This window comes from Porites lutea, chromosome 14 (assembly GCF_958299795.1).
Source record: "Porites lutea chromosome 14, jaPorLute2.1, whole genome shotgun sequence".
NCBI classification, from domain to species: Eukaryota; Metazoa; Cnidaria; class Anthozoa; order Scleractinia; family Poritidae; genus Porites; species Porites lutea.
This window is the reverse complement of record NC_133214.1, coordinates 18,145,894-18,173,345: the sequence shown is the minus strand read 5'-3', so window position 1 is coordinate 18,173,345 and position 27,452 is coordinate 18,145,894. Positions and strand designations below refer to the sequence as shown.

At 39.3% G+C, this 27,452-nt stretch overlaps 2 protein-coding genes across 3 annotated transcripts; one reads left to right on the top strand and one right to left on the bottom strand.

Annotated features, from left to right (window-relative positions):
- Positions 1-1,581: 1,581 nt before the first annotated feature.
- On the bottom strand, positions 1,582-12,542 carry LOC140924246 (malignant fibrous histiocytoma-amplified sequence 1 homolog). Of its 2 annotated transcripts, none has more exons than XM_073374274.1 (9): positions 12,510-12,542; positions 9,318-10,612; positions 8,103-8,464; positions 6,971-7,500; positions 5,193-5,385; positions 4,345-4,608; positions 3,083-3,308; positions 2,395-2,439; positions 1,582-2,015 (listed from the first exon to the last, which is right to left on the bottom strand). In XM_073374274.1, the coding sequence occupies exons 2-9, from the start codon at positions 10,546-10,548 to the stop codon at positions 1,744-1,746; spliced, it is 3,123 nt and encodes a 1,040-aa protein (XP_073230375.1). In that variant the 5' UTR covers positions 10,549-10,612; positions 12,510-12,542; the 3' UTR covers positions 1,582-1,743. The 2 variants fall into 2 exon arrangements, with proteins under 2 accessions (XP_073230375.1, XP_073230376.1); XM_073374275.1 differs by having other exon boundaries at positions 12,506-12,526.
- A 317-nt stretch (positions 12,543-12,859) lies between these two features.
- LOC140924933 (dynein regulatory complex subunit 5-like) lies at positions 12,860-26,728 on the top strand. Its single transcript, XM_073374916.1, has 14 exons — positions 12,860-12,955; positions 13,729-13,802; positions 16,165-16,229; positions 16,347-16,425; positions 17,014-17,141; positions 17,464-17,507; positions 17,720-17,829; positions 18,443-18,544; positions 19,243-19,318; positions 22,126-22,243; positions 22,787-22,970; positions 23,658-23,775; positions 24,545-24,604; positions 25,588-26,728. The coding sequence occupies exons 1-14, from the start codon at positions 12,923-12,925 to the stop codon at positions 25,744-25,746; spliced, it is 1,350 nt and encodes a 449-aa protein (XP_073231017.1). The 5' UTR covers positions 12,860-12,922; the 3' UTR covers positions 25,747-26,728.
- The last annotated feature ends 724 nt before the right edge of the window (positions 26,729-27,452 follow it).

Below are 27,452 nucleotides of genomic sequence, written 5' to 3'. Positions count from 1 at the left end.
AATTTTTGTGTTTTGTTCACCAACTCCATAAAGCGGACGCATGAAATTAGGAAGTTTTATGTCGCAATCGTGCAACGGCGGATAAGGAACGTATAAAAAAGCGTGATGTTCGTGCAAAGTTGTTGTTTTGCAAATATAAAACTATTGCTTTTTTGCCATGCTCGTTGCTGTTGCTGTCGCCATTACTTCTCCTCTCTATTACTTATCAGTTACATTTAAGTGATGAAAGGAGAAACAATAACAATAATATAATAATAATAATATAAACTCATATTAATAAAATAATTTAAATAATAGCAGTAATTTCACAGAAAAATTCTAACTATAGGGCACCTACTTTAAATGCTTTTCTTCCACGTTTTTCAGGGATCAGTTTTTTTTAGATTACCAGTAACTGGCCAAGTTTCTGGCAAACAAAAGAAAAATGTTATAACCTATACTGTATTTGCTTTCCAGTGTCATTAATTTTCAACTCCAGATGAAACTTTTTTTTTTAATATGGCAGACCATATTAACGCATTCTTACTAGTGTTCGAGACCTGCCTAGAGATACATTGTAAGGGAAAACTTAAAATCCAATATTACCAGTGACGTAATACATTCATTCTACATCATTATCCTTCTTGACAAAGCAATAAATTCTTGTTCACCAGCAATGAAAAAATAAAGTTTAACCACTGATCAACAATTTTATAACATAAAACCGCTATTTCACCATAAAAACCCAATTTTCCAAACACAGTAATTTTCTTTCACACTGATAAATAAAATTATATTGATAACACGCAGTTATTAACTTCTTATGTTTTCTACTAATAAGGCTCTTCAAAGGTAACCCTCCGAGTTGCAACCATTTTAGTTGCCATGGTGCCTAGAATTTTGAAGCAGGTGACTTGATTTGTAAAAAGTCCTTGTAGGCCAAAAGAATTGGTCAGCAAATGGCGACCAGGCAAAAACTTTAACTTGGAGGGTTGAAAGGATAAAATGATGAACACAGTTATCTATATTACCTACAATCAGCTTGTTCAAATGAAAGGTTTGAGAGTTCAAAATACTTTCATTTCTATGTTACAGAAGAGAGTGTGCTCCAAAGTGTGAATTAAAAATATAATAATGAAAATTATGTCCTATTTATGATGCTGTACAAGGTGATTCTAACTTCTAAGAAGGTGGATAAATCCTATAGTGTGACCATTCAAATGAAAGCTACTGAGCAGTACTTTCCTGTGGTACTGTTTATAATGCTGTACAAAGTGGTTCTAACTTTTGAGTCTACTGATGAAATCTAAAGTGTTACCATTCAAATGAAAGCTGTTAAGCAGTGCTTTCCTGTGGCACTGTTTATTATGCTGTACAAGGTGGTTCTAACTTTTGACCCTATGGATGAAATCCTTTCAGGGTAAACACTAAATGAAAGCTGCTACACAGAGGGTTGTCATTAAGAGGCAGGGGCTGGGGATTTCCCCCGGCTACTAAGAACGTGGTCCCCGGCTACTTTCATAGGAAAATAGAAGAAAATTAGAACCAAAAGAAATCCCTAGCTGTTTGATTCCCTGCCTACCTGTTGTATTTACCCGGCAACTTGAAATCTTAGTGACAGCCCTGTATACAGTACTTTCCTGGTATGAGATTGACTTCTCTGTAGATTTTGGTTGGTACATGTAATGTGTTCATTTAGCTTAAAGCTATCAAGTTTACTTTCCCACAGGTTTATTCATTCTAAATTGCTGTTAGGAATGACCATCATTCCTTGTACATCCTGACCTTCTCCGCCAGGTCCTTCCGATCTGCTTTTTGAAGTGCACTCATGAGGCAACTCCTTGTTGCACTCTTTCCTTTCTTGTGCTTCCATTTGTTTAACATAGCAATTATCTTGTTAGAAATGGTCCTGTTTTCATCATTCAGTGTTTCAATATAGTCATTTTTAAGGCCCAAGTAAGCTCCCACCTTGTTCCACTCTCTGGGCATGTCCTCAGACAGGTCAGCGATAAGAGAATCTGGGACATCTTCTGCAACTGAAGGTTACAAACACACGACGTTCTCTTTAAGTTTTAAGTACACAGCTAGGATGCAAAAGTACGCCGCTTGGCAATCAAGTGCTGAAGGCAATTTCAGGCCTGCCTTCATGCAATTAACAGCCTAGGAACTGCCATAATGTTTCTCTGTATTTCTCTTAAACATAATTTATTACTGTGTATATAACCTATCCTCGCATTTCAATAGCAGCAAAGGCCACTCATACTTTAACTAAAGGGTGGTCTGCCTCTGATTACAAAGTATACATTAAGATCAATTTTCTATGTAAACAATCTGTTAGAGTAACTGGAAAAAAGTGTATATTGTCACAACAACAGTTCACAGCAAAATATGTTAAAAACTTGTAACTTAAAATACCTGGTTCTGTGGGTGACGGTGAATCCAGCAATTTTTTAACGACATCTGAAAAAGCAATATATTAGTCAACATCATGAAGGCATTGACAGATATGTTTCAGTTACAATTTAACTTGTAATGAAACAACTGAGCTGGCCTCACTTTTATCAAAGTACGGAACTGCTATTATCCTTTTCACTGCCAGTGGACAAAGTCAAAACTTCAAAATAAATTACAAATTTTATTACTTAAAGTGCTGAAAAACATAGTAGTAATTGGTGAAAGTGCTGGCAAAGAGGTTTCATTTGAATTTGACTTATATGGCGTCATTTTCATTTAAAGTAACGAACCACGTCTTGACTGATCGGGGAATTAGAGAGTTCATCAAACACAAACTTTTGGGGGAGCAGGGATGGCGCAGTGGTGGGAGCACTCGCCTTCCACCAATGTGGCCCGGGTTCGATTCCCAGACTCGACGTCATATGTGGATTGAGTTTGTTGTTGGTTCTCTTCTCTGCTCCGAGAGGTTTTTCTCCGGGTACTCCGGTTTTCCCCTCTCCGCAAAAACCAACATTTCTAAATTCCAATTCGATCTGGAATGCTCGAGCGTTTAATACATGAGCCCCTGGCTCGGGAGATTGGGCAACCATTCCTCACGCTATCGAGCTTAAATAAAATAAAATTATTAAACTTTCAAACTGTCACTCACCAGCAGGAGGGTAGATAAGACTAACATCAAACTTGTCTCCCTTGAGGAATTTGTTCCCTTTGCATATCTTTGTGTGAGATCCCAACTTCTTTTTTGTTGAAGCTGAACTCATCCAGTTGCAAGGGAAAAGACATGGCTTTGACTTTCCTTTCTTTGCACATGGTGGACATAATGAACAACGCTGCACGCTTAGTCTTTGCCATTCTATAAGCAGAGCATCTGTCTCCTTGTATGGTGGGAAAAAATAAGTACAGGATGTCATGACGTTGAAACATTGTTTTCCCCTTTACAGTAAAACCAGGTCAAGCATACCCTCCCCCCCCCACCCACCTCCAAGATTCCATGAATAAATTTATGTTAGTTGTTGCCTCAACCAGTATCAGATTCAAATCAGCATTCTTGCATATGTAATGAGTGGTGAATTTTTTGCGATAACTTCTCTGTATTCGGTCAGTTTGAAATATCTTTGATATTATGGACAAAATGGCTTTCAAGACAATTACATCAAAATCACAAAAACTGAGCTGATAGAAATTTTATAGCTACCTCGCATGCGAATTCACTGCTCATTACACATGCAGGAATGCAGAGATGAACCTTCAATCTATGACAACTTTCAAACAATACATTCAGTAATGGAATCTTGTGGGGTATGCTTGATCTGGCTTGCCTGTAAGCTCCAATATTCACATAAAAATTCTCCAGCGATTCCTTAAAGAATTTGTTGACAGACTTTGATAAAAGATCAAGGCAATTCCCTCTTGCGATCATTTTTTAATTCGTCATAACCTTTTCTCGTTACTCCAATGGAACCTAGCCACATGACCAACCCTTTAATAACATGGTTAAATGTAATTTAAGTCACTGTAAAGGCTTGTTTCCACTAGCAACGGAGTAGGGGTCACAATCAGAAGCATGGGAATTAATGATCTAGTAAAACCAATGTGCTGATTCTGCTTACAACTCCATCATTTATGATCAACTGAAAAATGAGTTGTCAACGTCACAAGCAGAATTGGAAGAACTAAACTACATGGGAGCAAGCATTGTGATTGGTTTATCCTTACACTTCTGCTTCCTACTTCAACAATCTGGTTTTTGTTTGATCATGAACAATGGAGTCATAAGTGGAAACAGAAGAAAATTGAAACAATCTGATTGTTCTGGTTTACAGTTCTGGTTTATGGTTCTGACTCAGACTCAGTCACTAGTGAAATCCAGCTGTAATGTACTAAGGAATCTGAGAAATGTACTGAATTTACCTGAACAAGCCTTAAGAGTATTTCCCACAGTGATTCCAAGCAGGACTTTGGTCCTCTGCCTTTGATATAAATGGCTGGCGAACTAGACTCAGCACCAGGAGGGAATTTATGCTTCTGAATGATAACTCTATGTTCATCCACAAACAGCAAGACATGATCCTTCCAGTTGTAGTATTCGCAATCAAGAGAGCAGCAGTGCACACGCAATCGATCAAACAACCCTGGAGGTAAGTAGGCCATCATGAAAAGCAAGTTTATCTCCTCCTGTTGGTAAAGGTAATTTAAATTTTAAAAAAAATTTACAAATTTTAGCACCGTGATTTTTCCAGTGGATACCACCATCCAACTTTGAACAACTGTGGCCTTGTTTTTTAACCTTATAAAAATATTCTGAAGCCTCTTTTTTCAGACCTTTGGGAATTGCTCTTAATTAAAAGCTCCCATGACAACCAGTATCACCTCCACTTTTCTCACACTGTAACCTGTCACTTATAAGCTCCCCCTCATATTAGCCACCTCTCAGGTTAAAGGCCCATCTGCCTTATTGGTATTCAACTTTGAGGGTCTTTAATTTTGTGTTTTTTGCAACAGTAAAAAATTCATGAAATTAAAGACCCACAAATTTCAATCCTTGTTAAATTTAAGCTCACAAAATTTACTACTCATGGAGAAAATTCAAAGCACAGCAAAATTTATGATCACGTAATAGCCAATGTGCTTTCATCTCGCAATTCAGATCTTGATCTTTCTCGATTTTTTTCACTTTCCCGTACATTAACTCTGCTGTCAACTGGTATGGTAGACCTGAAGCTAAACACAGGCATACCAACTTTACAAAGACAGTTTACCTGGTCCTCAGGCAGGCTCTCTGGAATAGCTTCAACAGGATCTGGATACTCAGTCAAAAACCAAGGAACCAAGAGACTCACTTTCTCGTCAACTAGGGGCATATGACAGGCAAGACCAAGATGATGGAGCAGCTCGATCATCTGAAGAAACATGTCATCAAGATCTTCAAGGTTGATTTCGTCCCACAGACACCTGTCAATCAAAGTTAATAATGAAACTACTGTCTAATGAAATCTGTCTTAGGTGAGGCCCTGCAGGGTAAATTCCGACAAGCGACATGGCCCAAAAAGTAGCGACAGCACGTAAAATGAAATCGCGACAAGTGGCAACCTCCCTCGGCCAAATTGCGAGTGACGGCAAATAAGTGACAAGCATTTATAAACACCAACACAAGACGTTTTAAAATTCAGACAGGTGACATAGGACCCCCCCCCCCCCCCCCCTATAGAGAAGAGATGATGTAACCAATACCAAATTTGTGAAATTCTGGGATTGGTTGGCACATCCACACAGAACAAGATGAAATATCTTTACTTGCAAAAAATCAGCCAGACTGCAGATTGGCACAGCCCTGTTCAAAGAATACTGCTAGAGATGACAATTTGTGTTCAGAAATTTATCAGTCTTAACCCATTCGCTCCTGGAGATTTTGCCAAAAAACGCTTTTTGAAGCTAGTTGAGTGGTTTTCTGGTCACTGTCGTGCTATAAAGAGCTAGAACTTACCACAAACTGGTTTACAGGTTGCACACTTCGCGACCTTCTGATCCAGATGCAAAATATCAGCTTGAGAAGTTCGGGCATGCGCAGAAAGCAAAATTTCGAGATAGTTTTTGCGTTTAAAAGTGACACAGCAGTCTTGACTTTTACTTTTTGCTTTCTCTCCTCCCTTCTTTTTTCGCTTTTCTTGCCTCATTTTTTTTTTCTCTAGCTGGGCATTTAGTAGGCTTCATTTTGGTGGGAAGAGTTTTTAGGAAAGCTTTTAGGAACTTAGGATTAGGTGAAAGGAAAGGTAGGTGGGTAATGGAACAAGATTTTCATGGAGATTTTCAGGTCAATGTCACGTGGTTTTTTGCTTGTTTCTCAGGTGTCCTTGACTGAATTGTGCTCATTCTGGTATGGTTTGAAAGATCTCTTCACTCTGCACAAGTTAGCGAAGAAAGTTGTCCTTGACCATTAAAACTGATGACGTCACAATGGGTAGAAAGGACCTGGATCTGCACGGGTGGTTACGGGCGGTTCAGGGGCGAATGGGTTAATCAAAAAACCTAAAAATGGCCTTTTACCAACTTTTTCACCTGATTTTACATGAAATAGACAGATTTAGTTGTTTTATGCTGAAAAGTGGTTTTTTTTCAAAAAGCTTGGTACTTTGCTTAACCCATTCGCTCCTAGAGATTTTGCCGAAAAACAATGTCAATGTCATGTGGTTTTTTGCTTGTTTCTCCGGTGTTCTTGACTGAATTGTGCTCATTCTGGTATGGTTTGAAAGATCTCTTCACTCTGCACAAGTTAGCGAAGAAAGTTGTCCTTGACTGTTAAAACTGATGACGTCACAATGGGTAGAAAGGACCTGGATCCGCACGGACGGTTACGGGCGGTTCAGGGGCGAATGGGTTAAGGAGCTTGATTTTTAATAAGCTTTAAATTTTACTAAACATAAATTTTATCATTACGAAAGATTTTGAATTTCACTGTTTCATAAATCAAGTGTCATTCATAACCCTAGCTGAGCTGCTTGCCCTCAGGATAAGTTGTGATAAAATGAATAATTGTTACCTTAAAAGATCCTCTTGCAACACAGCTTCTTTTAGTAGCTTCTCCTTGAGTACATTAAAATATGCAACATGGACTCCATATCTCAGAAAGTTGTCATTGTGTTCTACTTTTGCCTCCAAATCATGACGAAAAAGGCACTTGACTAACTTTGCAAGCCATCGTAGATCAGTAAACACCTTATAGAAGGATGGAATGTTGCTGTAATATCGTAATTCCCCAATGGAGTCTAGGTAAGATATAGCAGAGCTGACACCTCTTGAAGAGAGATTAGTACATCCTTTGGCAAAAGCTTCAAACTCTTCATAGGACATGCATCGGACATGTTTCTCTTCTCTGTGCTTCTTCAGTGCCCTCTGAAGCTTGATCCAGTCTTCTGGCAGATCTCTGCCAACAGAGGGGAAGAGCTGGCGGTCATTTGCTGCACGGATGATCTCGTCTTGTAAGGCTTTGACTCCTGTGAGATCACTCTTGTTGCTGACTGGAACCATAGCAATAAAGCTTTCATTGTCTGGTGCTGGGCATGCTCTCTCCTGCATCAAAAAAGCAAATTCTTAAAGAAATTCATCGGGTTGGTAAACTTAATATCTATTTAAATGTTCTCAAAACATAGCCAAGAAAAGTCTTAATGAAAAATCCTTGTTCTGGAGTCCTAGCTGTGTACCACAATTTGAGTATACAGCATGATTGGCCTGTTAGAAAAGCCATTGTTGATTTGCTTGGTTGAGAGGGAATTCATAATGCACTTTCGCTAATTTGTTGAGCCTATTGGGGGTACAGAACAGGGATATCGATCTTGGCGTTGCCTCGTAGACATTAAGAAGAAGAGGATGGCAAAATGCTTGTGCATGACAAACGCGACAGGGCTATTATGTGTGTGTTTTGTTGTGATCTTCACCTAACATTAATGTTTTCTGGTCTTTACAACAAGATCTGTTTTAAGGAGAGTGAAGTTTGGCGAAAGGTTATTTCAAACAATATTATTGTCACGCTTGTTACGCAAGGTTTGCCGTCTTCTTTCCTCTCCCGTCCTGTTGTGTAAGTTCACTATTACTAACAACGGTTAAATTACACCCGTGACACAGACTAATGGCAGTTAACATGTTAACGTTATGACCACAGTGTGATAGCTTACATTGTCACTAGAATGAAGAACAGAAGAAATGATTGGTGGGTTCTTTTTCTTCCATTCTGGATCAGTACCTCCCTGGACAGGATTTTTCAACCGATTCTTCTTCTTTTCATTAATTTCAAGATCAATCAAAGCTTTCTGACTTTTGCAGTAGTGCTCAACACGATTCAGGATATCAGTGCACTTGTTTGTTACACTGCTAGAATCATTGGGTTCAAATCTGTCTAGATGAGTAGGCACAATCATGACTCGTGGTTTCAATATGAGAGATGTTACCAGATCAAGCCAGTCACCAACAGTTTTGCGGAAACAGTTTTCACTTGGTTCGTAGTTGAAAAGGTCCACAACTAAGATATGCAAAGCCTCTAAAAGATTACAAAAAATATACAAGGACATTAGTATTTAAACCTTACGTTCAACTAATTTCTCCTAACAATACCAATACATAATCGAGAGGAAAGCTTTTGAGAATTAAAGACATGATCACCAAAGGGAAAATTCTTTGATCTTTTACCAAATTCTTTTAATTAGTTCTTTGAGGAAATGTATGCAAATCAGTCTGGAGAATTTCCATCAGGTTGCACATGGAAGTTTGACTGTCTTAGTTTTTATTGTGTTCTACTTGAGAAGATAATTTTTGTGGTGGGTGTGTTTTGATAATAATTTTGGCAAACTTTTATCTCTGTGGACACTTTGTGGTGACTTTCACTTTTCAGTCAAATCAGGGGCACCCGACAACTCAATGTTTCCAAATACCTCGGAATTGTCTCAAAAGGTTTCTCAATGCTTTAGGAGCCTGTTTGGTTAATTTGGAGCTGCCCTAAGAACTATTTATCTGTTCAGAAGTTTTGGGGGAACTTTGGTCGTCTCAAAAGTTTGAGGTGGCTCTTTCGTCTGATCCGAAACTGTTAGCTACAGTGTACCCTGATGGGTCCCAGCGAAAGTTTGAGGAAATGGAGAAGCAGTACTTTTATTTAAAAATTCTAGGGGACACTTGTCTTCAGGCCATTTTATAGCAATAATAGCAATATATTGGTCATAAAATGTGAAAAACACAACCTCCAAATATCTTAGACGAATGGAATGGTTATTCTGACATTTTTAGCCTTTCTCGAGTTTTAGAAATTTCTGGGCAATATGTGCTTCTTCAAACAGTTATTTTACAGGAAAAAAGTCATTGGGTTCCCCAGTCATATGGAAACCAGGCCTTTTAAATACCTGAAGAGAGGAAGAATGGATGAGTCAATTGATATCGTCGCTGTCCGGCACAATCCACAATATGAAACTCCACTCCTTCAAGAACTGGTCGCCAAGTATAAAAATCAACACCCACTGTACTGCATGCTTGATCATCTGGGTAAGCAAGTTCTTTGGATTCCACTAGAGCATAAGCAAGACTTGACTTGCCAGCACCTGCCTCACCTAACAAGACTACTTTGAGACGCTGAGAATGCACTGCCTGAGTGTCTATGGTTGCTAGTGATTCAAAATACCCTTTGATACTGTTCAGACCACGACTGCAAACATCAAGTGGTGGAGAACGAAGGTTGTTGTTTCCCTCAACAATCAATGATTCCAGTGCAGGCATATCAATTATCGAGCGTGGAAGACAAGTGAGTTTGTTATCAAACAGATTGATGTGTCTGCAATTTTCTAAATCTTTGATCTCGTCTGGCAAAGTGGTCAGTTTGTTTTCCATCATCAACAACAGTGTTAGAGAGCAGAGCTGTCCTATCCTAGGTGATAACTCGGAAATATTGTTCCTTTCCGCATTAAGCTTTCGTAAATTTGTCAGATCATACAACTCATCTGGGAGGCTTGACAAATTGTTCTTTCCTATTCGTAAACCTTCTAAGCTTTTCAAATTTCCTATTTCGGCTGGCAATGCATTCAACTGGCAGTCTATCATATATAAGTCCTTCAAGTTTGGCAAATCAAAAATCTCGTTAGGTAGACTATCAGATGCACCAAGGCTATTGAAGCTAAAATCAACAACTTCGAGACTTGACATATTCTTAATTTCTTGTGGAATCTTTTCTAAGGTGCAGTTATCCATGTAAAGTTTTCTTACACTACTAAGTTGGCATATGGGCATAGGGAATGCCTCAAAATGATTTCCATCCAGATGCAATTCTTCTAAATTCCAAAACCTGCTGAACTGACTTGGTAGTTGCAAAAGCCCATTATCTGGTTTAATGGGACTACAACTCATAAAAAGCATCTTCAGCTGTTCCATGGAACAAAATTCATCAGCATCAGGAATCTCCTTGAGGTAGTTTGAAAACATTCTTAGATCCTGCAGTCCAGGGACGCTTGAAAATGCAGGAAAGTCATTTGGAGTTAGAGGATCATACATTGTCAGATCCACAGTAACAATTCCATTTTCCTCTGTTACAGGTATCTTTTTGGGTGCTATGTTTATCACTTCAAATTCAAAGTGATTTTCCATTTTTAATGAATTTGTTAGTCAATCCGAACAGCCAGGCTCATCTCCAAATCCATTGTAGAAAAGCCTAAAACATAAAACAAACCCATGAAAACACTGTAAATCTGAAAAAAGCTCATCACGGTTTTGGAAGCCATCTTTAAGGGTAGACAACTGTGTGAAATACGGTGTTTGTATGAGAATCTAACATCCAATAATTTTTGTAAAATGGCTTTGTTGAAAAGGAAAATATGAATTGTAAACCAAAGCTACACATAAAAGGATTCTATTGACAAAATTTGAGGGCCTTACGTGCACTAAAACCCCTTTTCTGTACGTTTGTGCATAAAAATTTTTCTTCCCGTCAACTACAATTTCCTGTGAAAAATTGCAGACTAGTGTATGGAAAATCTAAACCAAATGACCAGAGAAATTAAGCACAGGTATGGCCTCCAAAATTTGTTTCTACAGCTCTACAATCCTTTGCTGTGAAGCTTAAGTTTACAATTCCCAGTTTTTTTTTTTCAGAACAGCCGTCTTCCGGAAAATGATTGGACATTAGATTCCCATACAAACACTGTAATTTCTCATGCAGTTGTCTACCTGTCAAGATGGCTTCCAAACTGAGATAAGGACTATACCAAATTGCACGTTTTACACCGTTTGCCATTATTTTGTTGAATAATTTACCCTTTCACCCCTAATGGTGGCCAAATAGAATATCACAGAAAAAAATTAAATTTTTTTTTGTAAAATCCTAAGAAATTATAAGCACTATAAAAAAGATCTGCCAGACACGTTTTATTTGAATGGTAACACCACAGGATTTCATCCACAGATTTAAGAGTTAGAGTGACACATTATCACTCCATAATGTGGACTAAGAGTAAAGGCATATCTTTTTAACTTGCTGATACACCTGATGAGATTTATGTTTTTTTTGTGCGTCACACAAAATTTCAGCTGTCGTTCCTCGCTGCTAAGGACATTTCGCAGGAGAGACATACTGACAGTGTTGAGTGTCAAATTATTTACCTTTGTTGTAAAGGATCTGTAAACTTGAGCTTATTTGTGTAAATACAATATTGATATTAGCTCTTTGATTGTTATATCGTAATGCACCTATCAATGTTAAGCCCAAGGGGGGGGACCCGGGGCATATGTGGGGCATTTGACCTCTTTTGCCTTCCCCACCCTCGGGAGTTTGACTTAGAATCAGGGCCCCAGGGTGGGGACGTTTGCTTTTTTTTTGCGAGGAGGACTGGTAGCTAGTCACGTCTGTGCCGGCCATCTTGGAATTCACTGGAGCGCTGGCTGGAAAGCACGGCTGTTTTTGAGGTAAGCACTCGTTTCTGTAAACAAAAACACTGCTTCTCACTACTGGTTGTCAATATAAATTGATGGAACACCTTACTCTGTGGGGATTGTGTGGATTTTTGATAATGTCTCGCTTTCCGTCAGAGAATCAAGGCTTGGAATTCATTCATACATTCTAATGTTTTCTATCCATTGACTAGGACAATGCCTCTTTTAAAAATTATTACTTCCCTAAGGTGGGGATATTTGATCTTATTTGACCCAGTTTTGGGGCCCCACGGTGGGGACTTTGACCAAAAAATCTTCTGAAAAGTCAAATGCCCCACATATGCCCGGGGTCCCCCCCCTCGGGCTTAACATTGATAGGTGCATAACAATATCAACATAGTTAGGTATGAGCAGAAATGAGTTTAAGTTATATATTATTGCTCTTTGATCGGCTTGCGCTTAAGATCAAGATTAAGCTCTGTCATGTCAGTGACAATGCAAAAGTACATGTACTTCTGTAGTCTCCCATGGCTGGGTCTTCTGTCTTTTTCAGAGATTTTAACAAAACAGCTGGCTTAATTAAGACCTACTTAAGCAAATAAAATTTAAGACAAAGATGCTAAAGAAGAAGGTCAACAAAATTAAATCAAGTGAAATTAAGCTTTATACGCCTTACCCACATTTTTTGCATCATTCATTGGAGAACGCAGGAGAACGTCAAGCCCATGTTGAGCAATCTTAAAAATAACAAGTCACACACCGCACCGATCTCTCTAAATAAAGATCATTGCATTTCGATCCGGTGACTCCTTTGGAAGGGGAAAGCACATGAAATACCCGTGTACGTGGGTGTTCGGAAATAGAAAGGACTTTGAAACAGAAGTTTTTCAAAACATATTGCTGCGTGCTTCGTCAAACGCAGCCAAAAGACTGGGCCCAGACAAGCCTTACATTTGCGCATGTTCTTTTTGGTAAACCGTTGACATACTGCTGGCTCGTGAGGACTAGACTCCAGTTTTCTCGCTTCTCCTTCCCGCTTTGACATCCATAGCAACAACTTTTTGGAGGCAGTTCTGGAGGAAAAATTAAAACCATGGAGGTTGCTGGAAGGAAGATTGCTTCTCCGGTAATGTGCAGTCACTTAAAGAATGTTTTAACGTCTTGCTGTCTTCTTAAACTAGGTTTTCCAGGCTGGAAATAGGACTTTGAAGAAGAAAACATCGTTATCAGCTGAAACTCCGACTTACAAGCTTGCTCATATCTTGCTGAAATCTTGCAAGTCTCTTTGAAATAACTGAGTGTGACTTAAATTCAAACAAGACATTTAATTTCTCTATTTGTCAGGAAGCCATATGTCCCTAGTGCGTGAATTTCAAAACCCCTGATTTCACATAATATGCATGGAGGAGGAAGTCATTGCCCCAGTATTATACTAGGTTCAATGACACCTTTTTGTCTGTGTGTATATGTCTCTGTTTCAAGGCTATGTTTTACCCAAGCAGGGCCTTGGGGACGTTCCATTTGTTATCTGCACCCCCCCCCCCCCCACTCCCTTAAACTTATTAGCCACTTAAAGGTTGCTTGGGAGACCGGCTCGAGATGGTTGTCTAAGTGCATTGTGGGTCTGTTTTGGGGGACAAATTTGCTGCCGTGTGGGAAATTTGCCCCCCAAAACAGTCCCACAATGCACTTTGAAACCATCTCGACCCGGTCTTCTGTGCAACCTCAAAGTGGCTAACATTCAAGTCTTTGCATTTCGAGAGCATTTCCCCACCCCACCCCCTACAGTCAAATTCACCTCCCAAAAGAAAGTATGAGAATTTTCCAAGACTAGGCACTGTAGACTGTTCTTTGTACAGGGTAACATGCTTACTGGTATTTTTTTATCCTCACTGTCAGGTGTTTGCAACTAAGGATAACCCAGCTGCCGATCCTCGACTTATGAGGAGGATCATCGCAGAGGATCCAGACTGGTAAGTTACTTGTTTGCATCTTTATAATAATATTGATGTCTTAATCAAACAAACTTTAGGGGGTATCACATGCATGTGAAAGAAATCCAGCTAGCCTGGTTATGTACTTTATTAAGCCTTTAGTAGCATAACTTTTATGAGAAACTTTGTGACATCATGGTCGGCATTTTCGTCATAACCAGCATCACCCATTGTCACCACTATCGTGAGAAACTTTGTGCCAACATGGTCAGCATTATCATCATCACCAGCATCACCCATTGTCACCACTATCGTGAGAAACTTTGTGCCAACAAGGTCAGCATTGTTGTGAGAAACTTTGTGCCAACATGGTCAGCATTGTCGTCATCACCAGCATCACCCATCATCACCACTATTGTGAGAAACTTTGTGACAACATGGTCAGCATTGTCATCATCACCAGCATCACCCATCATCACCACGATCATGAGAAACTTTGTGACAACATGGTCAGCATTGTTGTCATCACCAGCATCACCCATCGTCACCACTATCATGCGAAATTTTGTGACAACATGGTCAGCATTGTTGTCATCACCAGCATCACCTGTCATCATCACTATTGTGAGAAACTTTGTAACAACATGGTCAGCATTGTCATCATCACCAGCATCACCCATCGTCACCACTATCATGAGAAACTTTGTGACAACATGGTCAGCATTGTCGTCATCACCAGCATCACCCATCGTCACCACTATCATGCGAAATTTTGTGACAACATGGTCAGCATTGTCATCATCACCAGCATCACCCATCATCACCACTATTGTGAGAAACTTTGTGACAACATGGTCAGCATTGTCATCATCACCAGCATCACCCATCGTCACCACTATCATGAGAAACTTTGTGACAACATGGTCAGCATTGTTGTCATCACCAGCATCACCCATCGTCACCACTATCATGAGAAACTTTGTGACAACATGGTCAGCATTGTCGTCATCACCAGCATCACCCATCGTCACCACTATCATGAGAAACTTTGTGACAACATGGTCAGCATTGTTGTCATCACCAGCATCACCCATCGTCACCACTATCATGCAAAATTTTGTGACAACATGGTCAGCATTGTTGTCATCACCAGCATCACCTGTCATCATCACTATTGTGAGAAACTTTGTGACAACATGGTCAGCATTGTTGTCATCACCAGCATCACCCATCGTCACCACTATCATGAGGAACTTTGTGACAACATGGTCAGCATTGTTGTCATCACCAGCATCACCCATCGTCACCACTATCATGAGAAACTTTGTGACAACATGGTCAGCATTGTTGTCATCACCAGCATCACCCATCGTCACCACTATCATGAGAAACTTTGTGACAACATGGTCAGCATTGTCATCATCACCAGCATCACCCATCGTCACCACTATCATGAGAAACTTTGTGACAACATGGTCAGCATTGTTGTCATCACCAGCATCACCTGTCATCATCACTATTGTGAGAAACTTTGTAACAACATGGTCAGCATTGTTGTCATCACCAGCATCACCCATCGTCACCACTATCATGAGAAACTTTGTGACAACATGGTCAGCATTGTTGTCATCACCAGCATCACCTGTCATCATCACTATTGTGAGAAACTTTGTGACAACATGGTCAGCATTGTCGTCATCACCAGCATCACCCATTGTCACCACTATCATGCAAAATTTTGTGACAACATGGTCAGCATTGTTGTCATCACCAGCATCACCTGTCATCATCACTACCATGAGAAACTTTGTGACAACATGGTCAGCATTGTCGTCATCACCAGCGTCACCTGTCGTCATCACTATTGTGAGAAACTTTGTCACAATATGGTCCGCATTGTTATCATCAGTAGTATCACCCGATTATCATTTTAATCTTGACGTTATCATTGACCTTACAATACTACTATCGTTGTCGCAACTGTGAACAGTCACTTTTTTATCGTCGACATTGTTATCACTATCATTATTATCATCATAAACACAGGGCCGGCGATTTTCACCGGCTATTTTAAAAGTGACCCTGCCTACTTGTGTAGGAAAATAGAAGAAAAATAGAACCAAACAAAATCCCTAGCTGCTGGATTTCCCACCTATTTGTATCATTAGCCTGGCAACTTGAAATTTCATTGGCAGCCCTGATCAACATCATCATCATCATGGCATTGTTGTTTATTAGTAGTACACCACCAATGTTGTCATGACAACTGTCACCCTCATCATCATTATCTTGACCATCGTCACTGTTATAATTTTTTTTAGCAACAGCACGAGTCACCTCATTTATTTCAAGACTTTGTTGTAAAAAGGCCTGACACCGTTGTATAACTTCCTCTTCACAGGAGTCTTGCCACAGTTCCACTGCTAACAGAACTCTGTGTAAAGCACATTGTTGGAAACTTTGAAGGTGAGATTGAATTCATTGCATCTTTGATTTGGATTCTAAAAAATACATTAGGCTTCACTACAGTGATACAAGTGGGTCTTAGCATTGTCTCACTGGAGAGTATGACACTTTTTGTAGATAATCCAATTCTTGATGAACTCCTTCCAAAGCACAAGTCCAAAGTGCTTGATGCTCTTTCTACAGAAATTGCAATGAAGTAAGTACATGTAGTAATCGTAAGATACACTGTAGATCTCATTGATTATTTTCTGAAACCAAAAGATTTTAACTTTAAGGATTGTATGCATCTTAAAATCCCTTAAAAATCCTTGAATTTCAGGAGGCCTTGAAAGTACTTGAAATTGGGTTATGGTTCTCAAAAGTCCTTGATTTTTTTACCGAAAAATAAAAAAAGAGAAATAAAATGAAATAAAAAGCTTTCAAAATACACAAAATAGTTATTGTTTATTGGTTTCCTGTACTCTCTTGTTACCAGTGCACTGTGCATCTCCATGCTGGCTGCATGGAGAAGGACACCTGCTTGTGTTTTCATAATTCAATCTCTCTCTCTTTTTTAACCTGAAAAGTTGCACAAACCCTGATCTAAACAATGCATGAACAACAAGTTTTCTCTTTCTTTTGTAAAATAAAAAATGTCTCATTAAGTTGTTCCGCACACTCATGATGTAGACTTCTTATTTTTCATCTGGTAACATGCTATATTAGCGAACTCTCCTTCTGACCAACATTGCTTTGAAAATTCTATAATCATGATATTTAAATTTTTTATTACATAACCTGACAGAGTTACAGCTAATCTCGTATCAGATGAGGGTTACTGGAAAAGATGCTGTAAGGCAAGATGGGAAGTATGCGACATTAATCAACATGGGATTAGCTGGAAAAGAATGTACTTTGAGAGGAATCTGGAAGGTTTGTATTAAAGACTTCTCTTCTTTTGCCCCACTTAAACCCCAATTTTTACTAGGCCTGCAATGATACCTTGATGCATTGACGAACCATGATATTTCTTCCCAAAATAAATTATTTTGATTATCAATATTCAGTCAAGATATCACAATATTATGTTTCAGTTAAATGTGTGCTACATCAACAAAATTTTGAAATCACTGTCCCTAATCCTACCGAAGCTATGCATTTAAGCCCTTGCAGGGCAATTTGTGATGAAACCAAAATGAAAGGCCATCGTAATATGTTTATTTACATTCACATAACCTCTCTATTTGACCTGCAGGTATTATTGAGAACTTTGTTCCAGAAACCACAGATCCAACTTTGGTAAGTTGTAATAATATAGCCAAACAAGAGCTCTGACCTGGAAAAGTATTTGGTGGCTATTGTGTAGACGGACAGTTTCCTCTATTTCTCATGTTAAAGAAACTTATTTCCTAAAACTGGGTCACTTATAGTAATACATGTACCATAGTTAACTTGACAAAATCATAAAAAAAGAATTATTTTATTATGTATCTATTTTATTTTGTGCACAGTTAAATGAGACGCTCAAGCTGTCAGCCCCATACGTGAGAGGCCTGAACATCAGACAGCTTCTACCACCTGTTAAAGAAGCTTTAATCAAGGATGATGATGCCTCTGATGCGTAAGTACAATAGAGATCATATTTATTACAGAGGAAGATGCAGTTAAGCCACAATGAATCTGTTAAGGCAAGGATGATCCCAGATTTTGAATGAGGCACTTTAAGGTGTTGCTAATTTTTGCTCTCCTGCAAGCTGAAGGATCAAGAAGAAGGCTCAACTGGGAGAGAAGTATGTGCTTACCAGCAAAATAAAGAAATATTGAAATATTTTGAAAATCTCCCAACTTGTCTGCTCTGTGCATTTTTGTCAGCTGAGTTCTTTGATATGAATGGAACAGTTATATTCATGAAGACTCATATTTTTTGGAGTAATTAGAAAGTTGCCTATAATATTATGCATAGCAAGCTTTTCTGCGCGAGTTCGTCGAGAAAATTGGAAGAGAGCAAAAAAACTCCAATTTTTTTTGGCTTCCGCTCCAACTTTTCTGCAAGACTCGATTGGAAACGCTTGCTACGCAGGCTATGCCTAAACGGGCTGCAGTATTTAAGACTGCTGTTGTTGTTCGACAATTTTTTTTTCTCAGGAATGGAATATTCCTCTTATTCACTATAGCTGCAATAAAGCATTATTCATACAATCAGTTTCACTTCTCTTTCTTTCTTCAATTTTTAGTGGCAGTGATGCAGGTCAAGATGGTCCAAACATTGATCACTTTGACTTTGGTCTCATAACCCCAGGGCTAGTACATCTAGAAGAACTACACTTGACTTATGGGTAAGTGTTCATCATCATTGTATTACCTTGAAAAAACCTCAAAGTAGCCAAAATTTTTGGTGTTACCATTTAAATGAAACCACTTACGCGTGCTGAACCCCTAAGAACATCTGCATGGGAGGTTACCACTTCAGCAGTTCCTTCACATGTAGCCTACATGCAGACGTTTTCTATTTTTCTGTGTGCAACAAAGGAAACAAAAGACGTTTGCAAGCAGACTACTTCACTTGGTACCCTCTCTTTTGTCAAATGGAATTATGGGATTTGTCTAGAATATTGGCTTTGACTGACAGACAGCCAATAACATTGCGACTTAATTGACCGATCAGGGCGATAACCATTTGACAACATAAACTCACTTTGACTCTAAATATGACTACCACTAAGATTGTTGCAACGCTAGTCACCATCAACCGCAGTCCTATTCAGGGGACAAAATTCTTGGTTCTTCAATTCAGCACAACCAGCAACATTGCAACTTAATCGAGCAGTCAGGTCAATAACCAGAGTTTAATACCACCAACTGATGTGATAAACTCACTTTGACTCTGAAGATGGCTACTGCAGAGGTTGTTGAAATGTCAGTCAGTGTCAACAGCAGGGATATTCAGGACAACACATGCCTGGACGATCATATCCCATTTACTTATGATATGAGTCCTGGATGCAAACCTTTCACTATCTTATCTCTCTGACAGGGTTCGTGGTTGTGGCATGAATTTTGAGTGGAATTTGTTTCAGTTTACAGCAAGAGATTGTCTTCTGCTTGCCAAGGTATTTTATTTAGAATTGTTGTGGTCCAGAAATGTCCTTGTCTTTTTACCGTTGACACAGAAATTTTTGGTGCCCAAGCCTGCCCTGCAAATCTCCTACCCTTAAAAAAACACTGATGCCTTTTTTATTGAGTTTCAGCAGGGGAAAATAATAGTGTTGGACTGTCTGGAGCACTTATGAGTTAAATGTTCGAAGACATTTTTTTTTTACTGTGGTTTGGGATGTCTTTGCTTTTTGAGTGGCTAAATAAATCTTAAGCTACTTTGTCAAACAATCAGAAATAATATGCAAACAAAAGGCGACTTGCCTACATGTTAGGCTGTGATGCTCTCCCCCCAACTTTTGCTACGAACTCGCGTGGAAACGCTTGCAAAAAGTAGTTTAGCCATGTGCATTTTCCCGCGTTTGTCAAATGCGCCCACGTCATATGTTTTTCCTGAGTTGTTATTGGTGCATATGACTGTCTGCACATGTTGTTATTGGCTAGGCAAAAGATCGCGCCTCTTTTTCAACCAATCAGAGGTAAAAGCAAACCCAATGGTGACTTGTTGACATGCGTTTTCCCCCACTTGATGTCAGTCACATGTACTTTCTTTGAGTCCTGATTGACTCGTTTGACTGTCTGTGCGTATAGTGATTGGCTGGGGAGAAAATCGCACCACTTTTTGAATAGGCCACTTGCACTAAGAGGTCACGTGACCAATGCTTCCTTTAAACAATGAGTTGGAATCTTGCTGATGCCAAAAATTGTTAGAGCACACAAAAATTATCTTATACCCGAAATTTGAGAGGAAACGCATTTAAGGGAGATATTTTATGGCACTTTGATTTTTCAGCAAAGTAGTATGATTTGTATTGGCGGCCATGTTGGAGGGCATGCTTTTGCCCTCCAACATGGCCGCTAAAACTACTTTTTGCTTATATCTTGTTCAACGTTTCATAGTTACCCTCAGATGTGCTGTAAACGTTATCACATCATCTTTTCAACATTTTCCTTGAAGTTTAAGTGCAAAATTTGTGTTCAGAGAGAGGTAATTCATAATTTTAAAAATCACATTTTGGTCACGTGACCATTTACGAACTTATTCATTTTAAGAAAATGGTGCGGGTTTGAAAAACCAAATTACTATTATTTTGTTTAAGATATGACCCACTAATCGTTTTTCGAAGGCAAAATCATATAACTTTCATTTGCTTAAAAACGATGTCACATGCCTCTTAGTGCAAATGGCCTATTAGTCAGAAGAAAGTCATCACATTTGATGACTACTTGTCCGAGTCATGTTGCTCCCACCTGAATTAATGTTGATTCATGTATTACCCATTTGCAACAAAACGCGCATCCCAACATTAGAGAAGGAGAAAAGAAGTACGCACGGGAAAAGTTAGATAAGTTGTTTGAGAAGCTGTGGCATGAAAAATCCTTCATTTTCGTCTTGTGTTTCAAAGAAATTTTATTACTATTGTTGATCCCCTTTTACCCTGGGTGAAAGAGGTTTTTTCTCGGCCAGGTCAATGTAAACTGACCAAAATAGGACACCGCACATGAAACGTCTGTACCGCCACCGTACGGTGTGCAACTTACCTTTTACCGCACTTTATTTTGCAGTAAATTGTTTTTTTTTTTGGTCTAACACTAGACAATACTTGTTCAAAAGATGTAATTCACTTATGTCCTCTATTTCTTCCAATTTTTTTAAAATATTTTTGCAAGAAAATCTTTTTAATAAAATTGTGTTAAAGCAAAATAAGTCAAATTTTGCAATCAGGTTATGTCTTCCTGATGATGTCATGACGACAGTGATGACGTCAGTTACAGACTCACATTACAACACGTGCTTTCCAATTAATTTCGGTATTTGCACTAGCTGCTGTAGCTGTCATCTCAAATCATTAACATCATGAAAATTATTCTGTCATTCACAATTATTTTTCTGCTGTGCTGACTGTGTGCGGCCTTTGCCAGTACATGGAAACTCACCCTGATGTCATGGAGTGAGCCGACATTTATATCTGTGGATTTCTTTCTGACATAAAAGAGTAGTGTGACAAAATGTGCTGACATTTTATAGCCCGGCAGCATGCTCTAACACTGTCAAGTTTTTAACGCAAAACTAGTTGTAGTCTGCTCGTTATCACGTTATAATTATGATAAACCTGTTCCCTGTTCAAGGCGGATTTATGTAGTTCCTTAAAAAAATGTTAAAATTTTGAAAATAAAATCAGTGTATAGAACTGTTATCAGTCTAATTGCTTTCTCTATTTTCCTCTGTTTAGAATCGTGTTTGCATGAAGAAACGAAGAATTTAGAATAGATAGCAAAGTCCCAAGTCCATTTAAGCCAAGGTTCCTAAAATTTATGACGGGATCATTTCGATTGCGAATAGGTATCATTTCGGTGGTGGGGATCATTTCGGTGGTGATTGGGGGTCATTTCGGTGGCGGGGATCATTTCGATGGTGGGGATCATTTCAGTGGCGGTACAACGTCTCCTAAGATTTTGTGTAAGTCTTGATACGCTTTTCTGCGTGGCCAATCACAACACGCGCAAACAATATGCACCAATCAGAACTCGGAGAAAACATGTGAAGCGGGCGCGCCTGTCAAGCGCGGGAAAATGCGAAAGGCTAGCCTGTGTTCCTGCAGCTGTTTCCACGCAAGTTTGTCGCGAAAACTGGAGCGAGAGTGGTAACTTTCTGTGTAAGTCTTGGTTAAAACACACCTTTTTAATAAAACAAAACTTAGTAAGTGGGTTAGAGCATTTCACTGTATCTGATCATCCTCTATCCTATTGTCTCTTTTTTTAGGCTGTGAAAGCTTGTCATACTTTAAAAGTTTTCCACCTTCATCGTAGTGGAGTAGATGACGAGAAAGTTCGTGTTCTTATCAGTAACCTGTTGGACCATCCTTCTCTTCTTACGTTAGGTGGGTAATCCTGAGTCGTTTTTCTTTCTACTCAGTGGTATGAAATTTAAGTATAAGGATGTATACAATATACTCTACTTTTTTTCGGTTTTTCATATCGACAAAATTTTAGGGTAAATAAGAGCATAGACACGGGAAACTTGTGGACGATTTGTTAAAATAATATTTCTTAAAGGGGTTAAGTCAAAGTTTTGTCAAAATATGCGTTGAAAAGGTTTGGAGGTAAACAAGAAGTTTCTCGGGTGCTTCCTCAAAGGCATCTCAAGGAGCTTTGTCACGTTATTTTCTACCTTTTTAAAAAGCGAAAACATGTCTTCGCATCAATAAAATCCCAAAAATAATGCTTTAGCCTGCCACGCAGGCTAAAGCAAAAGGGAGGGCGAGATTCGGGACGGGATGTGGGAGTGTTTTGCCAGACTCGGAGATGATGGAAGTCAAGCGATGTGGGACTAATTTTGCTTTAAATCCTGAATCCCGGCTTTCAAATAACACAAATTCTGGATTCTGAAAAACCTATTAAAGACCCTTCCTTTCGCTTTTCAGATCTTTCACACAATAAGATCAGCGACAGTGGAGCGAGAGCTGTAGGCAAGCTATTGAATGGACGATGTAACTTAACCACTCTAAACCTCTGTGATAATAAGATCCGATCAACCGGTGCAGCCGCCATAGGACACGCCCTCGGCAAAAACACAACACTTACAAATATTAACCTCAGGCTAAACAGGTGAGAGGCGTAAAATTTGGAGTTGTCGTCGCGGTTGGTGCTAAATAGAGAGCTTTAGATTCTAAGACGAGGACGACTACGAGGACAAAGTTTTCTCACTACAAAGTAGTGTGCACGCGTGAACCAGCGTCATTAGGGACTTTAAGATCCAACGACGCGAGGGCGACAAGAACGTCGCTTAAAAAAACTGAATTTGCGTTCTTTCAGTCTTTATACCGATTATTCCTACCTACTTACTTTGTCAATTGTAGGTGAACCCTCCTGAAGCTGAATTTCAAGGGACCAAATTCAAGCTCAGAAAGAGAAATAAAATTTCGTCTTTGCTTGTTTACGTCCTCCATAAAACGCGAAATTAGGCATTTTCACGTCGTAGTCGTGCAAAAACGGGAAGGAAATGTATAAAAAAGCGTGATACACGTGCGAAGTTGTTGTTGTGCTAATTAAACCAATTGTTTTTTTGACGTTCTCGTTGTCGTCCTCGTCGTTGGATCTTAAAGTCCCTATTTTAGCCGGAAAACGTGATAGCCGTCGTCATTCTACTACTACTATAAAAATTGCCCTAAAATGTATCTAAAAATAAACTGGTCCGTAAAAACGCCGTGACATAGGCCGAGTATGGGAGTTGCTCTTTCCGGGTTATGGGCTCCTGATTTATACTAATTATCCTTTGCTGGTTTCTGTTGCCAGACTCGGAGATGATGGAGGTCAAGCGATTTGCCGTGCTCTTCTCAAGAACAACACCTTAACACACGTTCATCTCGGGAGTAATGACCTCGGTGAACCAACAGCAGCCATTCTTTCACAGGTATATATAAAGTTTCTAGGTTCCTTTAAGGCTTCTAACCATGGTTTTTCACACCATGCTGGTCTGCTTTAGTCTCCCTCGCATCAGTCACGGCAATTTCTAGTGTTGTCACGCAATGCTGGGGATGAACGTTGCGTCACGGCACTAAAAATCGCTGCGAGGGAGACTAAGCCTGCGTGGCATGCGCGAGGGGCCTCGCGAGGGAAGTAATCGACCTTGCGAGAACGCTATGGTTCCTCGCGCGCCCAGATCTTTCGTCTCTGTTACCCGGCAGGCGGCTGGGAGTAATGTGCGTGACCGCGTACAAGAAAGTGTAAAGCATGATTTTCCTTTCTAGTGAAACAGAAAGATCTCGGTTTCTCCGGCAGACTTCATTGAAAACAAGGAAAGTGAAGCCTTATACTTTCAAATTTAATTTTGACTTACACTTCCTCGACTGTGACATTTCCAAGCACCTTATCACAATGTCGGTTTTGCGTGGATAGTAAAAACAAAATAATTCGAAATGGATTTTATGTGCTCTTTTTCTATGATAGACTGCGTGAAGTCTGCCTTTTCTTTTAAAATACGTCTGGTTCTTATCTCAGCCAGCGCGATTGTAAACCACGATGCTACGCCCTCGCTTACGCCCTCGTTTATGCTGGCTCGTGTGCTTGGGTTTCGAGTGCAGTAACTTTGCAAAAAAATATAAGATACTGCTCGCATTCATTCTTCTATTTGTATGACAGTTCCCCAGACTGACTGATTCATTTTTTTTGTTTTCTGAAAGGTTTTAGCCTCGAACAAAACGTTAGTGGATCTTAACTTATCTTGCAACAATATCGGAGCGGTGAGTGTTTGCTTGTTTCTACTCTACTGCTCGCATTCTATTTGTATGACAGTTCTACTCTCACAGAAGCACTTCGGGAAGTTGTTTCCCCCAGAGGAGACGGGTAATCTCGTCCCTAGGGCTTTCCCTAGGGAGGAGGGTGGGGAAAGTGGCCACTGCCTGCCAGTAGCTGAATAGCTTACATGTAGGGTTAGGCGGTTAGGAAAAAAGGAAAAGTTTGTGACAATTGTATTTAGTGTAAGCTGAAATCGCCCCGTCTGCGCTTCCAACAACAAGTGGTATGGCGCTCATCTCTTATGACAGAGCAATTTTCGTCGAGTTTTATTCTTCCGCACAATTTGATTCGCTGAAAAAAAGCTCTTGCGCTGTAACACCCAGCAATCCGGGATAAAACCAAACCAGACATGAGTCGTTCACACGACTTTAGAGGTAGCTTACCACAGACGTTTTTGATCAATGCACGTCAACCGGAGGTGAGCTTTTTGTATTCTTGGGCAGTTGTGTTTGCCACATTTTCGGAAAGGAACTTAATAATGCAAATTTGATAGGGTCAAGGCATATTACAGTCAACTCTATTTATAGCGGACACTGTAGGGACCTCGAGTTAGTGTCCTCATTAGCGAGAGTTCGTAATAACGAGAGTTTATTTCATTCAAACGTCTGTAATTTGTTTTCGCCTGGAATTTAGCAGCTTGTGTCCGTATTATCAAGGTGTCCGCGAGGAGAGAGTTGGCTGTAATAGGAAAGAGACATCACTTCCGGTTGAGGTGCGTTGCTCCAAAAAGACGGATACTTTTACGTATCTGGGTAACTGACCATTTACCCCTCCCCTAAACCAACATTAACACTTACTTCTCACTTAGGGCAAAATGTTGATTTAGGGGATGGGTAGGTCGTCAGTTACCCAGAACGTATAATTAGCTCCCTATTTAGCTCCCTATTGTAACCTAAACGTGTTTCCGACATTTGACTGTGGTTCTTAGGACGGTGGAAAATCACTACAAGAAGGAATGGGGGAGAACTCAACAATACGAGCCATGGATTTGAGATTAACAGAAGTTGGTCAAGAGAATGAATACTGCATAAACCAGTTGTTGAAAAGGAACAGGGAGGAGCAGTACAAGCTAGGACAAACAAGCTAGGACTATTTTCATTTTGTTTATACAATGACGAACTTCGTGTTCAACAAATGTCACCTTGTCATATAGTTTGCATTGTGTTGTCTTCTAACACATTACCAATGGAAAATTTCATATTTAGTTCAAATTCTTCCTCTATGGAAGAATAACTTGGAGTTTATTTTGCAAGTTATCTAAAATTATTCTTAAGTTATTTAAAAATATGAAAAAGTATCAATGTCGTCTAAACACGCTTTCTTTGTGCGTTTCTCATGAATATTTCAGTCAATCATAATTCTCGTGCCGATTTGTGTATCGTGGTTTACTGTGTTAAAGTAGTTTCTTGAATTGTGAGTCAAAAACTTTCTGCAAAATAGAATTTCAGCGTTTAGACTTGGATTTCTTCTGCTAAGTAAGAAGAAATCAGGCATTGTTAATCTGGAAAATCTCTCATTATATCATGATACCACTAGAGGAAACATTTAAAAGTATTTTCACGGTTCTTGAAGGTGATAAAAGTCTGTTTTACTGCTTTACAGCCGTTGCACAGCTGTAACTGAACTGTGTTTTTTTTTAACCAGTGACCAACATCTTAATGTGTCAAAATGTTTTGACCTGTTTATTTATTTCTTTCGCGGTTTATTTGGTGCGTCTGTTTTTCTTCCCTTTCCCAGTAACTACGTTTTTAAGTTGACTATACTGTATAGATAAGCTTTCGAAAGAACTATATTAGTTTGTGACGTCCTTTTTACAGGAACCCCAACCCAACAGGGACCGCATGTCACGTAACCTCCTACGCAAAACTTCACATGATAAATTAATCATGTCTAATTTTATTTTCGATTTGTTGCCCTTCAAGCGAGGTTGTTATCTAAGTATAACTTTATCTCCTTTGTTGCCAAAAGTTGAGTACACTCGTTTCGATTGAGAACATTTTCTACTTGTACATAACCAATTGTACATGAAAGGCTTGTCGCAAAGTGACAAGGTTCTTTTATAACTTTGAATGTAAATAAATAAAATCCTTCTGTAAACTACAGGCGTGTGTATTGACTTATGGTATTCTGAAAATCCAATGTTTTTTCAAAGTCATTAGCACTTATGTTACATATAAACCAGAAACTCCTTTCTCATAAAACTCGAGTCGCCAGGTCGCACGCGTTTGACCTTGGGTACATCCAATGAAACTATTCATTTTTACGCATCTGTGCCTTGTAAGCTAGAAAAAAACTGTTTGCCAAACGTAGTAAAGTTGTAATGGCTCGTTTCCACTTAGAAAGTGAAAAAAAAAAAAAAAGGTCACGAACGACGTGTATTGTAAAAAGGAGAGAGTTGTGTGTAGAAATTTCAGATGTGTCGGGGAGGGGTAGGGGGTCTTGTGTGGGCAGCGGGAAGAACCTCGTTGTTGGGAACGAGGTTGAGTGGGAATGTGTAGTTTTGCGACTTTGCGTTCCCTTAGGTCAGGAAGACGTTGCGTAGAAAAATGAACTAGTTCACTACCTTCTTATTTCTTTCAATACTCTATTTGTTAATTACCCTTGAACGCAATAATGAAAATAATGGTTTTAATAGTACAATATATGAATTAATAGCTTTATAAAATATTCAGGCCCATTGTCCAAGTATTTCTGGAAATGCCTCAAGAAAACTACTTAGCTAATGCTCAAAACATTCCAAACTTTTTGACACGTTGCGTTCTTGTGCTTTTCTGTAACTAACCACTGCAGATT

Bases quoted from the DNA above. Each gene is read 5' to 3' on its own strand.
- LOC140924246 (XM_073374274.1), bottom strand. From the start codon at position 10,548: ATGGAAAATCACTTTGAATTTGAAGTGATAAACATAGCACCCAAAAAG. The intron at 8,465-9,317 runs GTATTTAAAAGG...GTAATCTTTTAG, and splicing joins TCCATTCTTCCTCTCTTCAG to AGGCTTTGCATATCTTAGTT. The intron at 4,609-5,192 runs GTAAACTGTCTT...CTTTACCAACAG, and splicing joins AGAGCCTGCCTGAGGACCAG to GAGGAGATAAACTTGCTTTT.
- LOC140924933 (XM_073374916.1), top strand. From the start codon at position 12,923: ATGGAGGTTGCTGGAAGGAAGATTGCTTCTCCG. The intron at 22,971-23,657 runs GTGAGAGGCGTA...TTCTGTTGCCAG, and splicing joins ATTAACCTCAGGCTAAACAG to ACTCGGAGATGATGGAGGTC. The intron at 24,605-25,587 runs GTGAGTGTTTGC...TGTGGTTCTTAG, and splicing joins CTTGCAACAATATCGGAGCG to GACGGTGGAAAATCACTACA.